A 21,887-nucleotide genomic window follows, 5' to 3' on the forward strand; every position below is an offset into this window, starting at 1 on the left:
ACTTTAATTCCACTGATTTCAAAAGTTGGTCCTCCAGAAAGTGGAGAGCAACACTCAGCCAGTTCTACTACGTGATATTTTTCAAAAAAGCTGTGTTAGAAAGGATTACCTACACATACTGACCAGCTCACGTTATAGACAAAAGCTCGCTACATGGCAGACCAATCATCTCTCGGCATATCTCAGTCAATCATGGCATGGCTAGCGGGAAGGTTCCAGCCTTTTTCCGGGGCTAAACCAACTAGGCTTGTATTTTAACAATTGTATTTGTATTTACAGATGACATGTTTGTTATTAAGGCGCATGAAAGTTCACATGTTCCAGAAGACTTTTCTGCCGAAAAATTTATTTTGATAAAAATAAAAACGTTTACGTTCAAATGGCTCTCCTGTGAAGTAGTGACACGTGACATACGCCTAGTTTCCTGAGACGAGTCCGTTTTGGAGCAACATGAATGCATGTTTTGTCAGCTGAATTTCCTGGTATGGAACCCTTCCCTCCCACCACATATTTACTGTAAACTGTCCTCTCTTCCTCCCAGGAGCCAGAGATCCAGTTCCTTATGGCTCTGTATGATGAGAACCTCCAGAACAACCCTTTTTATCTGGCGCTGGAGAAGCAGCGTCCCGACCTGTGCAGCAGAGTGGCAGAGCTCCATGGCATCGTGAGTGACTGACAGCTATGGCTGTGGGGCTACATATAGTGCTCAGCTCAGCCTTTTACGTTATGTACAGTGGGCTTCAAAATTACTGGCATCACAAAGTGGCAATGCACAAACAATACTTTAAAAAAATATAAACAATATAATTATAGAGAGAAACTCAAAATACCAACATGTGAGAAATACTGTACTTTATTAATGTTTCAATGGAACCCACCAAAATCGTACAATTGTTTAATACAAAATCAATTGAACCAAAATCAAGGTTTCATAATTATTGGCACTCCTCATTTAGTACTTAGTGCAACCACCTCTGGCAAGGATAACAGCATGGTCTTTTCCTGTAATGTTTGACAAGGTTAAGGAACGCCTTTGGAGGGATTTTGGACCATTCCTCTATGCAGATCCTTTCAAGAGCCTTCACATTCTTGGGTTTGCGCTTATCAACTGCCCTCTTCAACTCGATTGGATTGAGGTCCGGCGACTGAGATGGCCATGGCAGAACATTGATGTTGTTGTCACAGAACCATTTCTGTGTGGATCTTGAGGTATGTTTCGGGTCATTGTCTTGTTGGAAAGTCCACCTACGGCCAAGTTCCAGCCTTCTGTCAGAGGCAACCTCTCTGTTTCGACGCCAAACATGCTGATGCTGTATCTGACCAAAATGTTCGATTTTGGTCTCATCTGACCAGAGCACCTTCTTCCAGTCATAATTTAAATGATGTTTGGCAAACTCCAAGCTCTTGTGTCTGTGTCTTGGGGTCTTTCTTCTGGCAACCCTTCCAAAGAGCCTGTGCTTTTTGAAACGTGGTGACCCCGAGACGCCACCAAGGCCTGCAATTCTTTCACAGTGATTCTTCGGTATTTTGTTGCTTCTCTCACCATCCTCCTCCCTATCCTGGGGGGCAAAATGCATTTGCGTCCTCTACCCGTGAGGTTTTCAACTGTTCCATATCTTTTGAATTTTTAAATAATTGCCCTGACAGTGCTCAGTATATTCAATCGTTTGTGGATCTTCTTGTAGCCATTTCCAGATTTATGAAGGTCTACGACCATCTGCCTCTTTTAAACTGCCACTTCTTTTCTTTTCTTCATGGTGTTGGATGACAGAGGGATATTGCATGTGTGTTACCTCACTTTTATACCCTAGTGAAACAGGAAGTGATGTAATGGCTCAATATAGTTCCGTCTTAGATTAACTTAAATAAGTGGAATTTAATTTGGTTTAATTTTGCTAGATGTTATTTACAATGATCTTTAAGAGTGCCATTAATTGTGAAACCTTGATTTGGAGGACATAGATTTTTTTTAAATTAAATCAATAAATTATTTTGGTTGGTTCCATTGAAACATGAATAAAGTACAGTATTTCTCACATGTTGGTATTGAGTTTATCTCCATAATTAGATTGTTTATATTTTTTAAGTATTGTTTGTGCATTGCCAGTCAGGGGTGCCAGTAATTTTGGAGCCCACTGTATGTATTAGGGACTAGGCTCAGTAGAATAGTAGCTTGTTCAGACAAGCAGTGGTGATGTGGCAGGTGGAGTGGAGCCCCACCAATATCTAGGAAATGTGCATGCAATTATTATTTCATGTCACAACAATATATCATATCATCAAATAATAACATTTTATTTAAAACATTTGATTGACCTAATACAGCATCTGTGGTCGCTTTCCCATTGTATTGTTGGTTTGGTACATTTTCGTTGAATAAGGCGGCTCCAAAATGCAGCCGTTTCAGTCTCACTCTGTGCTTTCTGTGGTGGAGGGGCAGACAGAAAATGAATTACAGAGCGTAGATGTCATTGATTTTTCTGTGGTTGCGTGTGATTGTCTCAGCACCTGCTGGGTGAGCTAGCCAGCCAAAGTCCATCTTCGGTGCGTCATTGATTAATCGGCATGACCGATTTAATTAGGGCTGATTTCAAGTTTTCATAACAATCGGTAATCTGCCTTTTTGGACGCCGATTATATTGCAATCCACGAGGAGACTGCGTGGCAGGCTGACCACCTGTTACCCAAGTGCAGCATCAAAAGGACCTTGTGGCTGCAAGGAGCCAAGGTATGTTGCTAGCTAGCATTAAACTGATCTTATAAAAAAACAAATCTTCACATAATCAGTCGTTAACTACACATGGTTGATGATATTACTAGGTTAACTAGCTTGTCCTGCGTTGCATATAATCAAAGTGTTGCCTGTCATTTTTTTTATTAAAAAGTAATTGGCCACATAAGTCAAGGTCTAATGTCTTTGATTAAGGTCTTTTGATTGGACTGTCAACATCATAGCTGGCTAGTTGTTTACTGTTGTTAGGTTCCAATTCTCAGAGTTAAAAACTCAATGGACACTGAAAGTTTAACCAAGTTTAATTCTTCCCAGAGGGTCACTACCGCTGCACTCAGACATATTTTTTACACAAGCACTGATATTTAACCCTTCCACCTAGGCTGAGTTTCCTCCTACATATCTGTACAAACATTGTATCTTTACTGCCAGGCAGGACACTAAGTGATACGGGCCATAAACTTTTATTTCTCCCATAACGTGACCTGATCTCGACCCCCCCCCCCCCCCCCCCCCCCCCCCCCATCACTAATCCATGGCTCTCTCCCCTTATCAATGCCTGCCACATGTGATTGCTTCCCTGCACTCAATATTTCAATAGGATACCTGATATAATGTAAACATTATACATTACCCTCTCACCCTCAGTGACATGAATAAACATGAACCCAACATCATGCACTGTTAGCACATCTTCAAGCTAGGTAGCTTAGCTCGCTGAAACATGTCGACTAGCTTAGCTATCTCCTAGCAAATAATTGTCAAACTTAGCGTTATGAAGGAAATGTAGAGAGAAACTCTTGGTTGGGCGGTATACTGTATTTTGAAATATCATCAGTATGAGTTTCCAATACAATTTTAGTGTTGGTTATACATTTTAATATTAGTACTTAAAAAATTTAAAAAAAAGCTTTTATAGATACCTGCAGTCAACTTGTGCACTAGGTAATAGATAAAGCAGATTATGTTAATAATTTTGCCTGTTAATAAGAAATAATCTACGCTTACTAGTTTCCCAAAACAGCTGTTTGAGCCAGTCACGTGTGTTTGTTTACAAAGAAGCACAAAGAGCAACTTAAGTGAGGTGATCAAGTTACAGTTGTATGAAATTCACTACTAATGTTTGCCAGCTATACAGCACCAGTCAACAGTTTGGACATGCCTATTCATTCTGGTGTGTTCTTTATTTTTCACTATTTTCTACATTGTAGAAGAATAGTGAAGACATCAAAACTATGAAATACCACACATGGAATCATGTGTTTAAACAAATCAAAATATGTTATATTTGAGATTCTTCAAAGTAGCTACCCTTTGCCTTGATGACAGCTTTGCATACTCTTGGCATTCTCTCAACCAGTTTCATGAGGAATGCTTTTCCAACAGTCTTGAAGTAGTTCCCACATATACTGAGCACTTGTTGGCTGTTTTTCCTTCACTCTGCTATCAAACTCATCCCAAACTATCTCAATTGGGTTGAGGTCAGTTGATTGTGGAGGCCAGGTCATCTGATGAAGCACTCCATCACTGTCCTTCTTGGTCAAATAGCCCTTACACAGCCTGGAGGTGTGTTGGGTCGTTGTCCTGTAGAAAAACAAACGATAGTCTCACTAAGCGCAAACCAGATGGGATGGTATATCGCTGCAGAATGCTGTGGTTTTAGACGTGTTTTAATATGTTTTATGTACACACTTTATTTGAATATTGAATATTTATGAAATGTATATTGTTTGGTAGCACTTATTTGTTTTCCCTCGACTCCAACCCCATTCGATGCGTTGGAACGGATATGGGTATGGCTAGGTCTACATAAGGGTGCAATTTATTTATTTTTACTCACAAAAGCTCTGACGAAGGCTGTGAGGCTGATACGTAAGCTTGTTAAAGGGCAGTGATACTATCAAAGTGTTTTTTTTTTTTCCCTATTTTTTTCATACTATAAAATAATGCCACGGAATTCTAAGCAAATCTTGTCTGCTAAATTAACTAGTGTATCCCACAGCCATATGATATTTATTTATTTTTCTCCTTTTTTTTCATACTATAAAATAATGCCACAAACTTTTTTTGAGTGTTGATGTTCCAAAGGTCAGTGGGTGCAGTAGAAGCCAGGAGATGATAAATGTGTTTTGTTAATTAACGGTCAATTACCGTGAGACCGGCAGTTATTTGCTTGACAATCTCCGGCTGACAATGTTATGATCGCCATAGCCCTATCTACTGCTCAGATTCTTTTAAATCATGACTTTAAAAAAACATAATCCTTTGCAACATTAACCTGTTAAAAACAGATCTGTCGCAAGGAGGGTTGTAAAGTAGGCTAATATGCCCAATACATTATCACTGCAGATTGGCTGTGCTTGAATTGCCCTGCCAATGTTCTTTTCAGACCATTTTGAAATGTTAGGTATATGATCACACGTATAATAGATCATTTGTTGTATTACTTTTGAGGCACAGCTGAGTGAGCATAATAATTAGCTTTTTATTTTACTGGACCGATGGCCTGCATCTGATGTTCAATTTGAGGGGTGGGAGAGAACAGCGGTGAGACTGTCTCACCGTCCCTCCGCTGTCCCTCCCTCCACTGAGAAATGAGGACAGTCTCAGCTGATGATGAATCTCAAGTAAAAAAGAGACAAACCACATTTTATGGCTTATAACTGTTGAACAAATATAACAAATATTATGGTTAAACTCAAATATACCAATTGATTAAAAAAATGATTTAATAAAAAGTATTAAATAGAATTTCCCTATCATAAATAGTACTGGTGGAGTTATGTCACACATGCAGCTAACAAAAATATATGGACATGTCTGCTTTACGTAAAATTGCAACCAACTAATTGCAGCATTTCCAGCAAAAATGAAAGAAGCAAGTGGACTGTGGGAGAAAGTAAGGAACTTGTCTGTCAGCCCTGCGTTAAAGACCACAATTGGTGAAAGAAAGTATACCAGTTTAATTTTAAGGACTGTGCTATATAGATTGCAAAATAGTTGGGAAGAGATTTTTGAAGTACGATTCCATGGCACATGGTTTATGAACTGATACACTAAACAATGCTGGGTTAAAAACTTTTCAATTTCCATTATTATACAAAATTATTGTTACCAATAGAATGATATATATATAAATATATATGTATGGGGGATAGAACCATCCCAGCTCTGCAGATTTTTCTGCGAAAAGAGAATAATTAGATAATTTGTTTTGGTACTGTCCATATATAGCTGGTTTTTGGTCGCAGGTTCAGGAACGGCTGAAGAATTGCAACATTTACCTGGAGCTAACTCTGCAAATAGCACTGCTGGGGGATTTTTTTAAAATCGATCAATAATATAATACTCTTAGCAAATAAAAAATAAAAAACTTTAACAATATGTAGAATCTATGAGATTAGAAATGTTCAGGACTTTTGTAAAACATCACAGCTCCGTATATGACAAATAGTAATAAAAACTGGTTGGTGTTCAGAGATTGAGTGGAGCTGAAGGATGGGACTAAGAACAAACAAAAGATAACTATTGTAAATTATAACCTGGGTGGTTTGAGCCCTGAATGCTGATTGGCTGACAGCTGTGGTATATCAGACCGCATACCACAGGTATGACAAAACAGTTTATTTTTACTGCTCTAATTACATTGGTAAACGGTTTATAATAGCAATAAGGCACCTCAGGGTTTGTGATATATGGCCAATATACCACGGCTAAGGGCTATGTCCAGGCACTCCGCATTGCATCGTACTTAACAGCCCTTAGCTGTGGTATATTGGCCATGTACAACACCCTCTCTGGTCTTATTGCTTAAATATACTGTGTCCGTAAAATGTATATAGTATTAACGTGACTTTAATTAATGTGATGACTGTTATTTAACGTATCAACTAACTATGTTTAATTGTTACCAGATTTAATTAATCATATAACCATTAACTCATTTGGAATTTGGGGCACAACGTAAGAAGTTGTTTAGTGTTAACAACGCCCAAATTCAATTCTAAAAGAAATCTAAACTCAGCAAAAAAAGAAACGTCTTCTCACTGTCAACTGTGTTTATTTTCAGCAAACTGAACGTGTGTAAATATTTGTATGAACATAAGACAGCCCTTAGACAGCTAAGGGCTGTCCATAAAATAACATCAAATTGATCAAAAATAGTGTTAATTTTGTATTGACTATTCTAGCTAGAAATGGCTGATTTTTGTTTTTATGGAATATCTACATAAGCTTACAGAGGCCCCTTATCAGCAACCATCACTCCTGTGTTCCAATGGCACGTTGTGTTAGCTAATCCATGTTTATCATTTTAAAAGGCTAAATGACCATTAAAAAACCCTTTTGCACATATGTTAGCACAGCTAAGAACTGTTCTGATTTTTAAAGAAGCAATAAAACTGGCTTTTAGACTAGTTGAGTATCTGGAGCATCAGCATTTGTGGGTTTGATTTACAGGCTAGAAACAAATAACTTTCTTCTGAAACTTGTCAGTCTATTATTGTTCTGAGAAATGAAGGCTATTCCATGTGAGAAATTTCCAAGAAACTGAAGATCTTGTACAACGCAGTGTACTACTCCCTTCACAGAACAGCGCAATCTGTCTCTAACCAGAATAGAATCAAATCAAATGTAAGAAGGGCTATATAAATACATCGGCTGATATCTCAAAGTGCTGTACGGCAAGCAATCTAGGTGTAGAAGCACGGTGGCTAGGGAAAACTCCCTAGAAAGGACAACCTAGGAAGAAACCTAGAGAAACCAGGCTATGAGGGGTGGCCAGTCCTCTTCTGGCTGTGCCGGGTGGAGATTATAACAAAACATGAAATAGTACGCGCAAAACACCAGTCTCAACAGTGAAGAGGCAACTCCGGGATGCTGGCCTTCTAGGCGGCCTTCTAGGCAGAGTTCCCCTGTCCAGTGTCTGTGTTTTGACCATCTTAATCTTCTTTTTATTGGCCATTCTGAGATTAGGCTTTTTCTTTGCAACTCTGTCTAGATGGCCAGTATCCTGTAGTTGCCTCTTCACTGTTGACATTGAGACTGGTGTTGTACGGGGACTATTTAATGAAGCTGCCAGTTGAGGACTTATGAGGTGTCTGTTTCTCAAACTAGACACTCTAATGTACTTGTCCTCTCTAGTGGACTGACAAGATATAATGGCTTGTTGCACATATGAAAAAGGTGTGTAAAATAGAGAGAGGGGGAAAAGGGACATTTATCGTACATTTGGAAACAACGCTCACTGTAACCATATACCTTACACACAAGTTGCCACCCGTTTGGGTAAGAAATGCAATGTATTTATGTGTAGATGGCTTTGTTCGTCGTCTCTGTTGAAACCAATCAATCTTTGTATGGGGAATGGCTCGATTAGTGGACAACCAGAGCCTTACACCTGAGGTCACAATGTCCTTCTTCATAGTTGTCTTGGTCTTGTGTTCAAATAGAACAGATCTTCAGATGCACCAATGGTTGTCTGAGATGGGATTTTTTTCCCTTTCCACCTTGTGTCTTTAGTCAAAGTTCTAGGACCACTTTTTTACTTGCCCAGCTGCAGACTGACAATGCTACGGTCTAGTCTTTATCTTCACCTTGTGTGGAGTTTCCAGTTTCTAACCATTTCAACGTATGGACCACGCTCTCACATCTTTTAGCTCACTCTTCACGTTTGTTGGTCTGCATGTTAATTCTTAGCGAGTCCTTTTAAGCACTCTAGCCGAAAAGTGCGGTTCCATCACATTGACACGCTCTTCTGACATCATTCGGTGTGTGGCTTAGTTTTCATGTCCTTTGCACATGAACTATGTTCTCGTTAGGAATGTGATTTCAGTTTTCTATCTTAACAATTTTTAAAAATTGTTCTTCATATTTCCTACACAATGTAAAGGATGTACATTTGAAGAGCTTTCACACTGTATGTCAAGTTACAGTATTTGTGTTGTACTGTTTTTAATGACATCACAAAATGAAAAACAGTGGGAGAGCGGGGGGGTCTGGCTATTTGCCAAGCTGATCGGAGGCCTTGAAGTCATGACAGTAAGGAAGCTGAAGCCTAACTGTTGATTAGTTTACTCCAATTATGGGAGGGGTGGTAGGGTTAGGGAAAAATATTTTATATATTTTTTTGTGAAAAAATAACAGTGCCTTCCTGGCACTATGGCTGCTGACTCAAGTGCATCTACCACCAATAGAACAAAAACTAATAAAGATAATTGGAGTGCAAGGCTTTATAATTGTTATTTTTACAGAGATGTTTGGTGATCAATTAGGAATGCCTTGGAGATCAACCAATTGATTGCAATCGACGGGTTGGTGACCACTGGCCTAGGCCTATACGTTCTTTCCCAGACTCGTGAATAGAACGTTTTGGCGTAGCATAAGGTAACCAGTCCATCCAGTATGCATAATAAGATGGTACACACTCAAAGGTGATTACTAGAATTAATTTAATTTGGGAGTATAGGCCAGAATAATTATGTACCAAAGACAATTGTATAATGGCTCAATCGTTATTTTAAAGCATAGGCCTGTTAAAACTAGGCTACATCGACAAAATACTGTGGTGACTTTGAGAGAACTTTGATTTGATTTAAATTGCAACAAATACAACATGAAGCCGTTAGATGAATGTGTATATTTCTCCATTTACAGTGTTCGAATCATGTCTGAATTTTTTTTTTCTCCCTCTGGTATTAAATGCTTTAAAAGAGAAGCAAAGAGTTTGTGCTGACACTACGGTCATGGGTATTGGATTGCATGTGGGCACTGGGCAGTAGGCCATATCATAAAGAAATCAAGGCTACTTCCTGGGGCGAAGTAGCAATGTCAGTGAGATCAGATGCTTTTTATTGTAGAAACTTTACCAATGAAACCATTGATAAATCCATTCTTAGAGTCACGAGAAACATGTTTTTTTTTATTTTTTTATTTAAAACCTTGATGATGGTCATATTACTGTGCCCCCAGGTTTTGGTGCCGTGCCGTGGAAGTCTAACCCTTGGAGCGTACACAGCAGCCCAGTTTGAAACCTACGTTTTACAGCCCTCTGGAGAGGGATATCAGACTGTAGATGGGAAGGTAAGTTCCATCAGACCAGTACCACGGCATATGGAAACGCCACAGTCTCGATCCAGGCTGTATCACACCCGGCCCTGATTGGGAGTACCGTAGGGCGGCACACAATTTGCCCAGTGTCGACCTGGGTAGGCCGTCTTTGTAAATAAGAATTTGTTCTTAACTGACTTGCCTAGTTAATTAAAGGTAAAATTTAAAGTATTAGCCATCTCTTGATTCTACTGTTGTATACTAGGGTACTATTGTCCTCTTCCTCTATTTTAACATGGTAAAATATGTGTTGAATCATTGGTTTACAAAACATCAGACTATTTCATATTCTCTGGCCTAACTGTATCTCTTTGGTTGATTCTACTCTGTTATAACGGAGGATATTGGGGTCTGCTCCTCCTCTTCCTCTCTGATAGGAACTGACCATCCAGGACAGCCAGGTCAGACTGGGCACAGGGTTCCAGGCCCCTGCCAACGTGCCCATCCTGTTTGAGGAGACTTTTTACAATGAGAAGGAGCAGAGCTACAGCATCCTCTGTATCGCCAGGCCCATCGACACAGACCAAAGCCCAGGTACCGCTCTCCTCCAGAAGCCGTGAAAGTCTATTTAAGTGGGTGTGCGATTTTAGTTGATGTTGAACCAGATACAAACAGCCTACAGCCACCATCTCACTCTCACCTTCTCTCTCACTCTCACCTTCTCTCTCACTCTCACCTTCTCTCTCGCTCTCACCTTTCTTGTCTCCCTCTCCCTCTCTCAGTGGAGGTGACCCCCAGCCCAGGCCTGTACTGTCTGAAGAATGTGGAGGATGTCCGGGAGTTTCTGGGCCGCCATGCGGAGAAACTGGACAAGTTCATAAGCAGCTTCTGCCATTCCTTTAAAGAGCAGGAAAGGAAGGGACTGCGACACCACATCGTAAGCACCGTGCCTAATCCTGATGGACACTACTAGCTCACTGCTAGCTAGCTAGCAATTTCACAAGGGTCGAGTAAAACCATTTCCACGCATGATAACCTACACTGAGTGTACAAAACATAAGGAACGCCTGCTTTTTCCATGACGTAGACTGACCAGGTGATAGCTATGATCTCTTGCTGATGTGACCTGTTAAATCCACTCCAATCAGTGTATATGAAGGGGAGGAGAATGATTCTAGAATGATTTTTAAGCCTTGAGACATGGATTGTGGATGTGTGCCATTCAAAGGGGGAATGGGTGAGACAAAATATTGAAGTGCCTTTGAATGGGCTATTGTAGTAGGTGTCAGGCGCGCCCGTTTGTGTCAAACGCTGCTGGGGTTTACACGCTTAACAGTTTCTCGTGTGTATCAAGAATGGTCCACCACACACAAGACCTCCAGCCAACTTGACACAACTATGGGAAGCATTTGAGTCAGTATGGGCCAGCACCCCTGTGGAACGCTTTCGACACATTATAGTATCCATACCTGACGAATAGAGGGGAAAAAGGGGGTGTAACTCAATATTAGGGAGGTGTTCCTAAAGTTTTGTACACTATGTATACTGAAATGCATAGCTAGTGCACTCATTTCTAATGTGATAGATACTATACTATTAATACACATTGTACTGTATAAGACAGAGTAACATAGTCCGAGCCAAAGTTATTGGAATCCTTGAGAAAGCTGAGCAAAAAAATACTGTGTAAAATAAGTGCAAATACTGAGCTCAATTGTATGCTCCAAAAATTGGGAAATGATTTACTGGGTAAAGTTCATGATGCTGTTGACCTTAACAAGGGCCCCAGGATGCAAAACCCACCACTGTTGTGCTTGGCCAAAGAGCTCTATTTTCATGTCATCTGACCATAGCTCCGGTTCCAATCCAAGTGTCAATACCTTTTAAGCAAACTCCAGGCGTTTACATTTGTTGGATGATATGAAAGTAGAGCTCTTAGTCCACGCACACCAGTAGTGTTTTGCATCGGAAAAAAATATACGTATACAGAAAAGAACCCTATAAAGGTGGTGGATCTTTGATGTTCTGGGGCCATTTCCCTTCCACTGGTCCTGTGGCCCTTTTGAACTTTATAGTAGAACTTTACCCAGTACCAGGACATTTTAGCCCAAAACATGGTTGCCTCTGCAAGGAGGCAAAAATTTGGCCGCAAGTGGATCTTCCAGCAAGACAATAATCGCAAGCCCAAATCAAAATCCACAAATACATGGTTTGACCACAAAATCAACATTTTGCAACAGATGGCACAGTCTCAGGACTTGAACCCCATTGAACATTTGTGGTTTGCATTGAAGAAGGCAGTCCATAAGTGCAGATGAAGGATATCAACAATCTGGAACAATTCTGTATAAAGGAAGGGTCTAAGATCACTCCCAATGTGTTCTCAAATCAAATTATATTAGTCACATGCGCTGAGTACAACTGGTGAGTACAACCTTACAGTGAAATGCTTACTTACGAGCCCCTAACCAACATGCAGTTTCAAAAAATACGAATAAGAGATAGAAGTAACAAGTAATTAAAGAGCAGCAGTAAAAAATAAAGACTATATACAGGGGGGTGCCAGTACAGCATCAATGTGCGGGGCACCGGTTAGTTGAGGTTGTATGTACATGTAGGTAGAGTTAATTAAAGTGACTATGCATAGATGACAACCGAGAGTGGCAGTGGTGTGGAGAGGGGAGGGGGGTGGGGGGCAATGTGAATAGTCTGAGTAGCCATTTGAATAGATGTTCAGGAGTCTTATGGCTTGGGGGTAGAAGCTGTTTAGAAGCCTCTTGGACCTAGACTTGGTGCTCCGGTTCCCGCTTGCCGTGTGGTAGCAGAGAGAACAGTCTATGACTAGGGTGGCTGGAGTCTTTGACAATTCTTAGGGAATAGGTTTTGTCGTGCCCGCTTCACAACTGTCATGGTGTGCTTGGACCATGTTAGTTTGTTGGTGATGTGGACACCAAGGAACTTGAAGCTTTCAACCTGCTCCACTACAGCCCCGTCGATGAGAATGGGGGTGTGTTCGAGCCACTGTTTCCTGTAGTCCACAATCACCCTCTTTGGCTTGATCACGTTGAGGGAGAGGTTATTGTCCTGGCACCATACAGCCAGGTCTCTGAGCGCCTCCCTATAGGCTATCTCGTTGTTGTCTTTGATCAGGCATACCACTGTTGTGTCATCGGAAAATTTAATGATGGTGTTAGAATTGTGCCTGGCCGTGCAGTCATGAGTGAACAGGGAGTACAGGAGGGGGCAGAGCAACCACCCCTGAGGGGCCCCTGTGTTGAGGATCAGCATGGCGGGTGTGTTGGTTCCTACCCTTACCACCTGGGGGCGGCCCATCAGAAAGTCCAGGATCCAGTTGCAGAGGGAGGTATATTGTCCCAGGGTCCTTAGCTTAATGATGAGCTTTGAGGGTACTATGGTGTTGAACGCTGAGCTGTAGTCAATGAATAGCATTCTCACATAGGTGTTCCTTTTGTCCAGGTGGGAAAGGGCAGTGTGGAGTGCAATACAGACTGCATCATTTGTGGATCTGTTGGGGCAACATACAAATTGGAGTGGGCCAAGGGTTTCTGGGATGATGGTGTTGATGTGAGTCATGACCAGCCTTTCAAAGCACATTATGGCTACAAAAAAATGGGAGCATACAATATAGCTCAGTATTTGTAAATTAGATTTTTTCAGTTTTTTTTGCTCAGCTTTATCAATGGTGCCAATAATTTTGGACCGGACTCTATGCGATATATAATATTTATTCTGCTGTGACCACTGCTCTAACCTGTGACTGTCCTCTCCCCTCAGGACTCAGTGAATGCCCTTTATACTAAATGTCTTCAGTGCCTGTTGAGAGACTCAAGCATGGTAAGTACTGTAGGAACATGACTGTTAGATTGTCGGGTTGCCAACTATTTTTCAAGCAAGGTAGCCGTTGGTTGCTCCATTTGTCGCTAAAAGTGACTAGATGACGTTACGAAGTAATAGCAATGTCATAATGTTATTTTGCACATAAGAAAATAACAAATACTTATGCTGTCCCTCAGTCTCTCATGCAATGCTAAATTCTCCAAAGCAAAAATTAATAGAATGTTTGAAGGAGAACAAAAAGGAATAAATTAATTTGTATTTCAAAAATTTATTTTTGTTTAAATGTATGGTAGCTAACTTATTTAGAATGATAATTTTTTTGCATGAATTGTTTTTTAAATTTATGCTAGAGAGCTCTATCATTTAACAATAAGGAACAATTTAAATGAATTTCTCTCGCTGCAGCAGCAGAGAGGGAGTTGAGAGGCTAAGAGTGGAGAGAGACGCGGGAGGGAGCGAGAGAGGTGGGGGAAGGTGCACACGTGCAGCAGCAGCTGGTAGAGAGGTAGCAGTGCTCAGAGCAGCACAGCTAGGCTCAGCCAAGTGGGCACACACTCACACAAATAGGGAAGTCACTAAATCAACCAAAAGTTGCTGGGGTAGCCTTGAATAGTAGCTAAACGTGTTGCTATACTCTTTAACCAATAAAAGTAGCTGGAGGGGTCTGAACGCGCTAAATCTAGTGACAAAGTTGCTAAGTCGGCAACACTGCCTGATTATCTACATATCTCGAGTCATGTTAAGTTCAGTAGGTCACACTGTAGCAATGTTTTTAAAATGTTTCTTATTGGACAAGTTCAGGTTTTCCATTTCTACGTGCCTACTGGACCACGACCCAGTTGTCTTTCCTGAGATATGAACCAGATTGGTTATACCTCCTGTTTTTCAGAAAGTGCTGGCCAAACAGGAGCTCCAGATGACTCTCCTTAAACAATCGGTGGAAGTAAGAGAGAATTCTGTCTATTGTGTTGTATTGAACATTTGAAAACTGCCCTACGGAGTAGTTGTGGGACGCTATAATGCTTCATGTGTTTTTATGAAATGTTGTCAGTATACATATTTTCTGTTTTATCTTTCAGATGTATATACATCATGGTATCCATGATTTAATCTTTAACTTTGTGGGAACTCTTGAAGCCAGCCAGGTCTGTACAGTATTTTATATTACTGTCAGTCTTTTTATAGCCTCAGAATCACCATGCGGTAAAGGTTAATGTCCATGTTAACTATCACTGTTTCAACAGGATTCTGCCTTCAACAAAACCACCAGAGGTCTGCAGGACCTGCAGCAGAAAGACTTGGGGGTCAAATCTGAATTTAGGTTGGTCGCCTTTATGCTTACAGTCCAAAGTAACCATATACAGACATCGCATTATACATGCTGGACGAGAAACTTTGCAAGTCTGCATACAACACAAACAAAAAGGGGCCACACCACCATATCGCTCATATACCACTTCTAATACAAACTGATCATCATATCGAATAGGTCTGATATAAGAGAACCTGTTCCGTTGTGTCTATAGACTATAGGAGTATGTTTGCCTGTCTCATCCAGTATCAATATCACCTAGTGTGTCCCTGAATCCTACTATAGTATCAATACCCAGTTGTATTTCCCTATTACCAAATACAGTATAAATATACCCCGGGCCAAGAGAGAGCTGAGCCAGTTGAACCACTGCACCTCTCCTCTACACAAGCTGCTCTGCCTCAGAAAGGTGGGACTCGCCATCATGCAGTCCCCAAGCAGCTCAGGTATACCATCTGTCTGTCTCTTGTCTCTCCAGTCTGCATTTCATGTCACATCGGCAGAAGTTTACACAGTGTTGTTGTGCCACAAACAGCACTGTTGACACTGGAACGTAAATGTGCCTTAAAATGGATTCTGGACTGTTTGTTATGGTACTATAGATGCGGTAAAGAGATCAAAGAAACTCAACCATGGGGCGGCAGGTAGCCTAGTGGTTAGGGCGTTGGGCCAGTCACGTTCCCCGGTGTGCCGTCATTGTAAATAAGAATTTGTTGTTGTGTTGAGGTAAAAAATCTTGAGTATAATGCTCGTATGGATGTCAACCCCAATACAATTTCATGTTATTGTCACCAATCAACTTCAATCCAGTTAAAAACGACTGTCTACCACTGCCCATTTCTCCACGCTAGCTATGCTACCAGCGTATAAGAACGGAAGTTAGCATTTAGGAGTCACTTTTTCTAAGCCTGAAAAGCGGCTACTTCTAAATGTTATGCATCGAAACAGCCAATTATATCCAAATCGGACTGTATACACCGCATTGTGGGCCTGTTACAATACATAAATCATTACGGATTGCCACTTTGTTAGATCAGATTTGTTGATTGTGTGTGCCGTCCCCCCCCCATGGTCTGTGTTCCACTGACCTCTTTACCACATCTCTGCAAATCTGTAAGGTCATGCTTCGGCCTCTGGAGTCAAATATAATTTTAGCTTTCATCCAGAAAGTTACAGGTAGAAATGTTACATGTGCACAAGTGGCTGATTTACCAATGTTTTATGATGACATTAAGTTACTATAAGTAGCTTACAAGGCTGGTCATTGTAACCGCCCAGGTCAGGGTGTGTAGGAAAGTTGACTAAACTCTGCACAGTCCCACATAATGTCCTCCATTCCTCAATTTCTGTTCACTCCCTGCCTGGTAATATAATTAACTCTGTACTTACGCATAACAATGTCCTGACTCTTAGGGCCTAATGTGTTTGTCCAGTTTGTTTTGGAAATAAAAACCTTGTTGGCCACATAACAACCCTTACCCTGTCTCTGTGGCGTAGTGTGATCCACTCGTAATTTCTGTTGCCAAACAGCCAATTTACCAATTTAAAGCCTAAACGTCAAGGAAAGAGGCAGAGTGTCTGTCTCACAGAGGTTAGACAGACTGTATGGGCATTTCACAGGTAAAGCAACTCTGTAAAGCAACGCTCATGTGTTTGTAGGATGAAGCGATTTTGATGTATTCAGTCTACTGTGTGCCCCTGCCATAAACCTCAGTCACATTAACAGGTTACAGTTACCGAAGGAACCACCGTAATTGAGTTCTTCCTTTCATTTCCCTTTTTTCCTTCACATGCAGTGAGCATAGAGGCCGTATGTGCAGACGATCTTCTCTCTGTCATTCTGTACTTACTTGTGAAGACGGAGATCCCCAATTGGTGAGGAAGATGTTCAGCAGAAAACCTTCAACCTACTAATACCACTGACTATGGAATGACTTGATTTACTTCAAGTAAACTAGTTGAATGAATGAATGAATTACTAAAGTGACCTAGTAATTAAACCGAGTCATTGATTGATTCATTAACTAGTAAATAATGTATTAAAAGCCAGTGTTGTGTTTAACTAATACTCTTCCAGGATGGCCAACCTGAGCTACATCAAGAACTTCCATTTCTGTAGCTCCACCAAGGACGAGCTGAGCTACTGGCTGACGTCGTTCGAGGCCGCCGTCGAGTTCATCAGCCAGGGCAACCTCAACCTGAGCCAGGAACAAAAGGTGACAGTACAGTATAGTAGTACTCGCACAGTAAGAACTCACACAGTCATCAGCTAGGTCAACTTCCTGAGCCAGAGACAAATGGTGAGCACAACAAAGTACAGTAGCACTCACACAGGGTGGCTCCTTCCTTACGTTACACTACACTGAGTGTACAAAACTTTAAAATTGATTTGCACCCTCCTTTTTTGCCCTCAGAACAGCCTCAATTGGTCGGGGCATAGACTCTTCCCACAGTTGTTTCAAGTTGGCTGGATGTCATTTGAGTGGTGAACCGTTCTTGATACACACAGGAAACTGTTGAGTGTGAAAAACCCAGCAGCGTTGCAGTTCTTGACACAAACTGGTGCGCCTGTTCAAAGGCGCTTAAATCTTTTGTCTTGCCAATCCACCCTTTGAATGGCACACATACACAATCCATGTCTCAAGGCTTAAAAATCCTTCTTTAACCTGTCTGCTCCCCTTCATATACACTGATTTTGAAGTGGATTTAACAAGTGACATCAATAAGAGATCATAGCTTTCACCTGGATTCACCTGGTCAGTGTCATGGAAAGAGCAGGTGTTCTTAATGTTTTTGTTCACTCAGTGTACCTGGGCCCTGGCTAGCTTGACTTGGCTCAATGTTGTGAAAATGGATTCATACACCACCAGCACATACAACATTGTTGTAGCTGATATCCTATACAAGCGCTGTTGACTTAGATACACCACTTTATCACTGCAATACCTGTCATAACAGGCCACAGTAGTGAGCGAACTTGACTGAAATGAGTGAGGGGAAAAAAAGTCCTGTGTGCAGAGTAAGTGACTGTGTCTGTTGTTTGCAGGGCTCAGGGGAACTGAACGACAAGGTGCGTTTCACACAGAAAATAAACCTGCTCTGTCAGAACGATGCTACCCCCATCAACTGTCTGTTTGAGGTGAGAACATGACCAAGTTTTAGGGGGAAGGAAAGCTTTACTCTGTGTTGGGGAGTAGTGAACTACATGTTGTAAATTAGTCACTTATCTACATTTTGCAGTAGTTTGTTTGTAGTTGAACTCAATTCTAGTCTTGGTAGTGGTTTCTGTTAATAGCTACATCACTACATGGCAAAAAAAGTTAACTACACAAAGCTTTTTTTTGCACAAATATATACGAAAATATGAGGGCATCAGACCTACCTAATTCTCACTTGAAACAGTTTTCGTGTTTAGTAGGCTAAATTACAGTCTGTTAACACCTGACCCCAGAGTGACCTGTTCTTGCAATTTGTAGTCTGTGACATTTTTCAAAGTGGCTTTAGTTCCTTAAGGGTAGCTTTAGTGTAGCGTTAACTTCTAGTGTGCAGTTATTGGTAGCTTGGTAAACTATGATTTCAGAGTAGCTTCCCCAGCACTGACTGGGCATCATGGTCTATTGGCTAAATGGATACCTTACTTCATTAAACAATTTAATTTGTTCACATGAAAACATTGTTTAACTAACTTTCTTTGGGTTTAAAAAAAATCAATTATCCGTATGATTTTTTTTCTTTTTTTTAACTGATTGTGTGTGTGTGTGTGTGTCCTGTAGCACATAGCCAACGGTAACGAAGCGGAGGTCAAGCGTGTGTTGAGTGAAAACGAAAGCGATGAGGACGGGGTGAAGATGTGTCACCCCCTTTGCTCCTGTGATCACTGTGAGCTCCGGGTCTCTGGGTGAGCACACGCACGCAATACCACACACAGGTTTGTTATGACGGGGCGGCAGGTAGCCTAGCAATTAGAGCGTTGGGACAGTAACCGAAAGGTTGCTTGTTCGAATACCCGAGCCGAGCAAGGTGGAAAAATCTGCCGTTCTGCCTTTGAGCAAGGCAGTTAACCCCCCACAACAACTACTCCCCGGGCGCCGATAACGTGGACTTTGATTAAGGCAGCCCCCCGCACCTCTGATTCAGAGGAATGTGGAAGACATTTTTCAATTGAATACATTCAGTTGTGCAACTGACTAGATATCCCCTTTCCCTCACCCATCAGGTAAGTCTCAGACACTTCACTTGTCTGTTTTTCTGCCTCTCTCACTCCTAGTGGAATCATATTCTCTTTCTGTGTTATTGTCATTAAATGCAGTGGATAGAAACCGAACACGTGATTTATTCTCCTACTTTTGTAATTCCCCTTGAAGTTTCATTTCCCTTTTCTCTATTACTGTGTCTGCTTTGCGCAGAAGACTGAATGACCCGTCCATTGTAACGCCCTTCTCTCGAGACGATAGAGGATACACGCCACTTCATGTCGCTGCTATCTGTGGTAGGTGATGCTAAGAAGTGCCTGAGGGTGGCCTATTGATCCACAAATCTTCCTTGGGACTACACATAGACCCTAAAGGCAGGGGGAATCAAAATCTCCGATCTGCCACTTTCTGTACTTTTTATCCCCTTCCGTCTGTCTCCCGTTCTCATTCCCCACTGTCTAAATAAAGTAAAAAGCCTGTCTTTGCCATGGCAGGTCAGTCCCTGTTGATCGACCTGCTGGTGTCTAAGGGCGCTCTGGTGAACGCCACAGACTACCACGCCCTCTCACCCCTGCACCTCTCCTGTCAGAAGGGCTACCAGGGAGTCACGGTGAGACGGGATGCTAGCTGGACGGTAATAGCCTGGTTCCAGATCTTTTTGTGCTGCCTTACCTACTCCTAAACAGATCTGGGACCAGGCTAAGATGAGCTACACTATATCACAGAAACTGTACACAAAAAGGATACTTCTGTTACACAAACTGTTCAATCTCTGACATATTTTCTCTCACTCTCTCTCCCACCCAGCTGCTGCTCTTGCACTATAAGGCAAACACAGATGCCCAGGACAACAATGGAAACACTCCTCTGCACCTGGCCTGTATGTATGGACATGAAGATGTAAGTCAGTCTGGGGAGCCACTTCAGTGTAAATCTGTCTTTTTAAAGTCACAATCTGTCATTTCAACAGCTTTTGACTGTGCCAATGTGTTTGGTAATCTGAGGGATAGAGCTGAGGAAGTGCAACCAGTCACAGGACATGGGATAGAAATGAAAGTATCTGTATCACATGAGGGTGCTGAGGGGTGGATGGCTCATAATAATGGCTTGGATGGAGTGAATAGAGTGGTATCAAACGCATTGACACGATGTGTTTGCGTTCAATGCCATTCCATCCAATACTATGAGCCCGTCCTTTCTGCTGTAAATGAGTACAGGTAGATGGAGGATGATGACGACAGCCTCTACTGACAGTGTCGCGCTCTATGGTAGTTCAGAGGAGATTGCTTTTAGTCTGACGGTGTTATCCCATCCGTGTCCCAGTGTGTTAAGGCTCTGGTGTACTACGACCTGCCCACGTGCCGTCTGAACATCCAGAACGACAAGGGGGACACCCCCCTGCACATCGCGGCCCGCTGGGGCTACGAGGGCATCATCGAGGTTCTGCTGGAGAACGGAGCCAGCACCACCATCTACAACAAGGCCAAGGACTCTCCACTACAGTGTGCTTTGAATTCTAAGGTGAGGAGTGAGACCCCCTGATCTGCTAAAACCACCTAATAAATGCTATTTAGCACACGCTTTTATCCAAAGCGACTTAGTCAGTCACATGCAAACATTTTACCACCTACCCAGATGGGCCATTTAAAAAAATATTTTTAAATGAAGTATGTGTTTCGGAAAGTTGAAAGCTGAATAGTCGGGGGAGAAGGGCCTTGGTCAGGGAGGTGACCAAGAACTCGATGGTCACTCTGACAGAGCTCCAGAGTTCCTCTGTGGAGATGGGATACATTTACAGAAGGAAAACCATCTCTGCAGCACTCCACAGTGGCCAGACGGAAGCAAATGACAGCCCGCTTGGAGTTTGCCAAAAGGCACCTAAAGGACTCTGACCCTGAGAAACAAGATTCTTTGGTCTGGATGAAACCAAGACATAACTCGTTGGTCTGAATGCCAAGTGTCACGTCTGGAGGAAACCTGGCACCATCCCTACGGTGAAGCATATTTTTCAGCGGCAGGGACTGGGAGACTAGTCAGGATCGAGGGAAAGATGAACGGTGCAAAGTACAGAGAGATCCTTGATGAAAACCTGCTCAAGACCTCAGACTGGGGCAAAGGTTCACCTTCCAACAGGACAACGACCCTAAGCACACAGTCAAGACAACGCAGGAGTGGCTTTGGGACAAGTCTCTGAATGTCCAGCCAGAGCCAGTACTTCGACACAATCTAACATCTCAATAGCTGTGCAGCGACGCTCCCAATCCAACCTGACAGAGCTTGAGAGGATCTGCAAAGAAGAATGGGAGAAACTTCCCAAATACAGGTGTGCCAAGCTTGTAGCGTCATACCCAAGAGGCTGTAATCGCTGCCAAATGTGCTTCAACAAAGTACTGAGTAAAGGGTGTCGTGGTAATTTCCTGTATTACTAAATGAGGAGAGCTTACAAAACACACACACAAGTCAGAGTTATATTTTAAACTTAATCCTTAATTATATGAGCTTCACCATAGCCCTTTGACTCTCAGATCAATTCAGTGTCTATAAATGAATTCTGAGAGTGCTTATAAAATAATTCTAGTATCTTTTATAGCCAAGATGCATCCCTCTCAACTCACTTGACGAACCACAGATCTCAGAAACTTCACAAAGGGCCTTTTACTTGAGAGAGGAGTGTCCCATAGCCAGATAGCATTAGCTATAAATTATTGTTCAGTTTGTTCTCTAAGACGAGGTTCTAATCTCGTTC

The 21,887-nt window shown here is 41.8% G+C and overlaps 1 protein-coding gene across 6 annotated transcripts in view; it reads left to right on the forward strand.

Moving 5' to 3' along the window:
• Positions 1–21,887, forward strand: part of LOC110524160 (ankyrin repeat domain-containing protein 27) — a 36,161-nt gene that overhangs the window by 7,112 nt on the left and 7,162 nt on the right. For 2 of the 6 annotated variants that reach the window (XM_090233177.1, XM_090233174.1), the window contains exons 2-19: positions 542–664; positions 1,020–1,209; positions 9,701–9,811; positions 10,216–10,372; positions 10,561–10,715; positions 13,574–13,633; positions 14,526–14,579; positions 14,716–14,781; positions 14,881–14,957; positions 15,273–15,394; positions 16,745–16,823; positions 17,026–17,164; positions 17,995–18,087; positions 18,722–18,846; positions 19,355–19,437; positions 19,636–19,751; positions 19,949–20,041; positions 20,465–20,662. In XM_090233177.1, coding sequence (XP_090089303.1) covers positions 1,171–1,209; positions 9,701–9,811; positions 10,216–10,372; positions 10,561–10,715; positions 13,574–13,633; positions 14,526–14,579; positions 14,716–14,781; positions 14,881–14,957; positions 15,273–15,394; positions 16,745–16,823; positions 17,026–17,164; positions 17,995–18,087; positions 18,722–18,846; positions 19,355–19,437; positions 19,636–19,751; positions 19,949–20,041; positions 20,465–20,662 — 1,767 coding nt within the window. In that variant the 5' untranslated portion in view covers positions 542–664; positions 1,020–1,170. The remainder of the gene's footprint in view (positions 1–541; positions 665–1,019; positions 1,210–9,700; positions 9,812–10,215; positions 10,373–10,560; positions 10,716–13,573; positions 13,634–14,525; positions 14,580–14,715; positions 14,782–14,880; positions 14,958–15,272; positions 15,395–16,744; positions 16,824–17,025; positions 17,165–17,994; positions 18,088–18,721; positions 18,847–19,354; positions 19,438–19,635; positions 19,752–19,948; positions 20,042–20,464; positions 20,663–21,887) is intronic. The other 4 variants (XM_021603550.3, XM_021603558.3, XM_090233182.1 and 1 more) reach the window with 2 other exon arrangements.

This window comes from Oncorhynchus mykiss, chromosome 1 (assembly GCF_057628025.1).
Source record: "Oncorhynchus mykiss isolate SJ-2025 chromosome 1, ASM5762802v1, whole genome shotgun sequence".
Taxonomy (NCBI): Eukaryota; Metazoa; Chordata; class Actinopteri; order Salmoniformes; family Salmonidae; genus Oncorhynchus; species Oncorhynchus mykiss.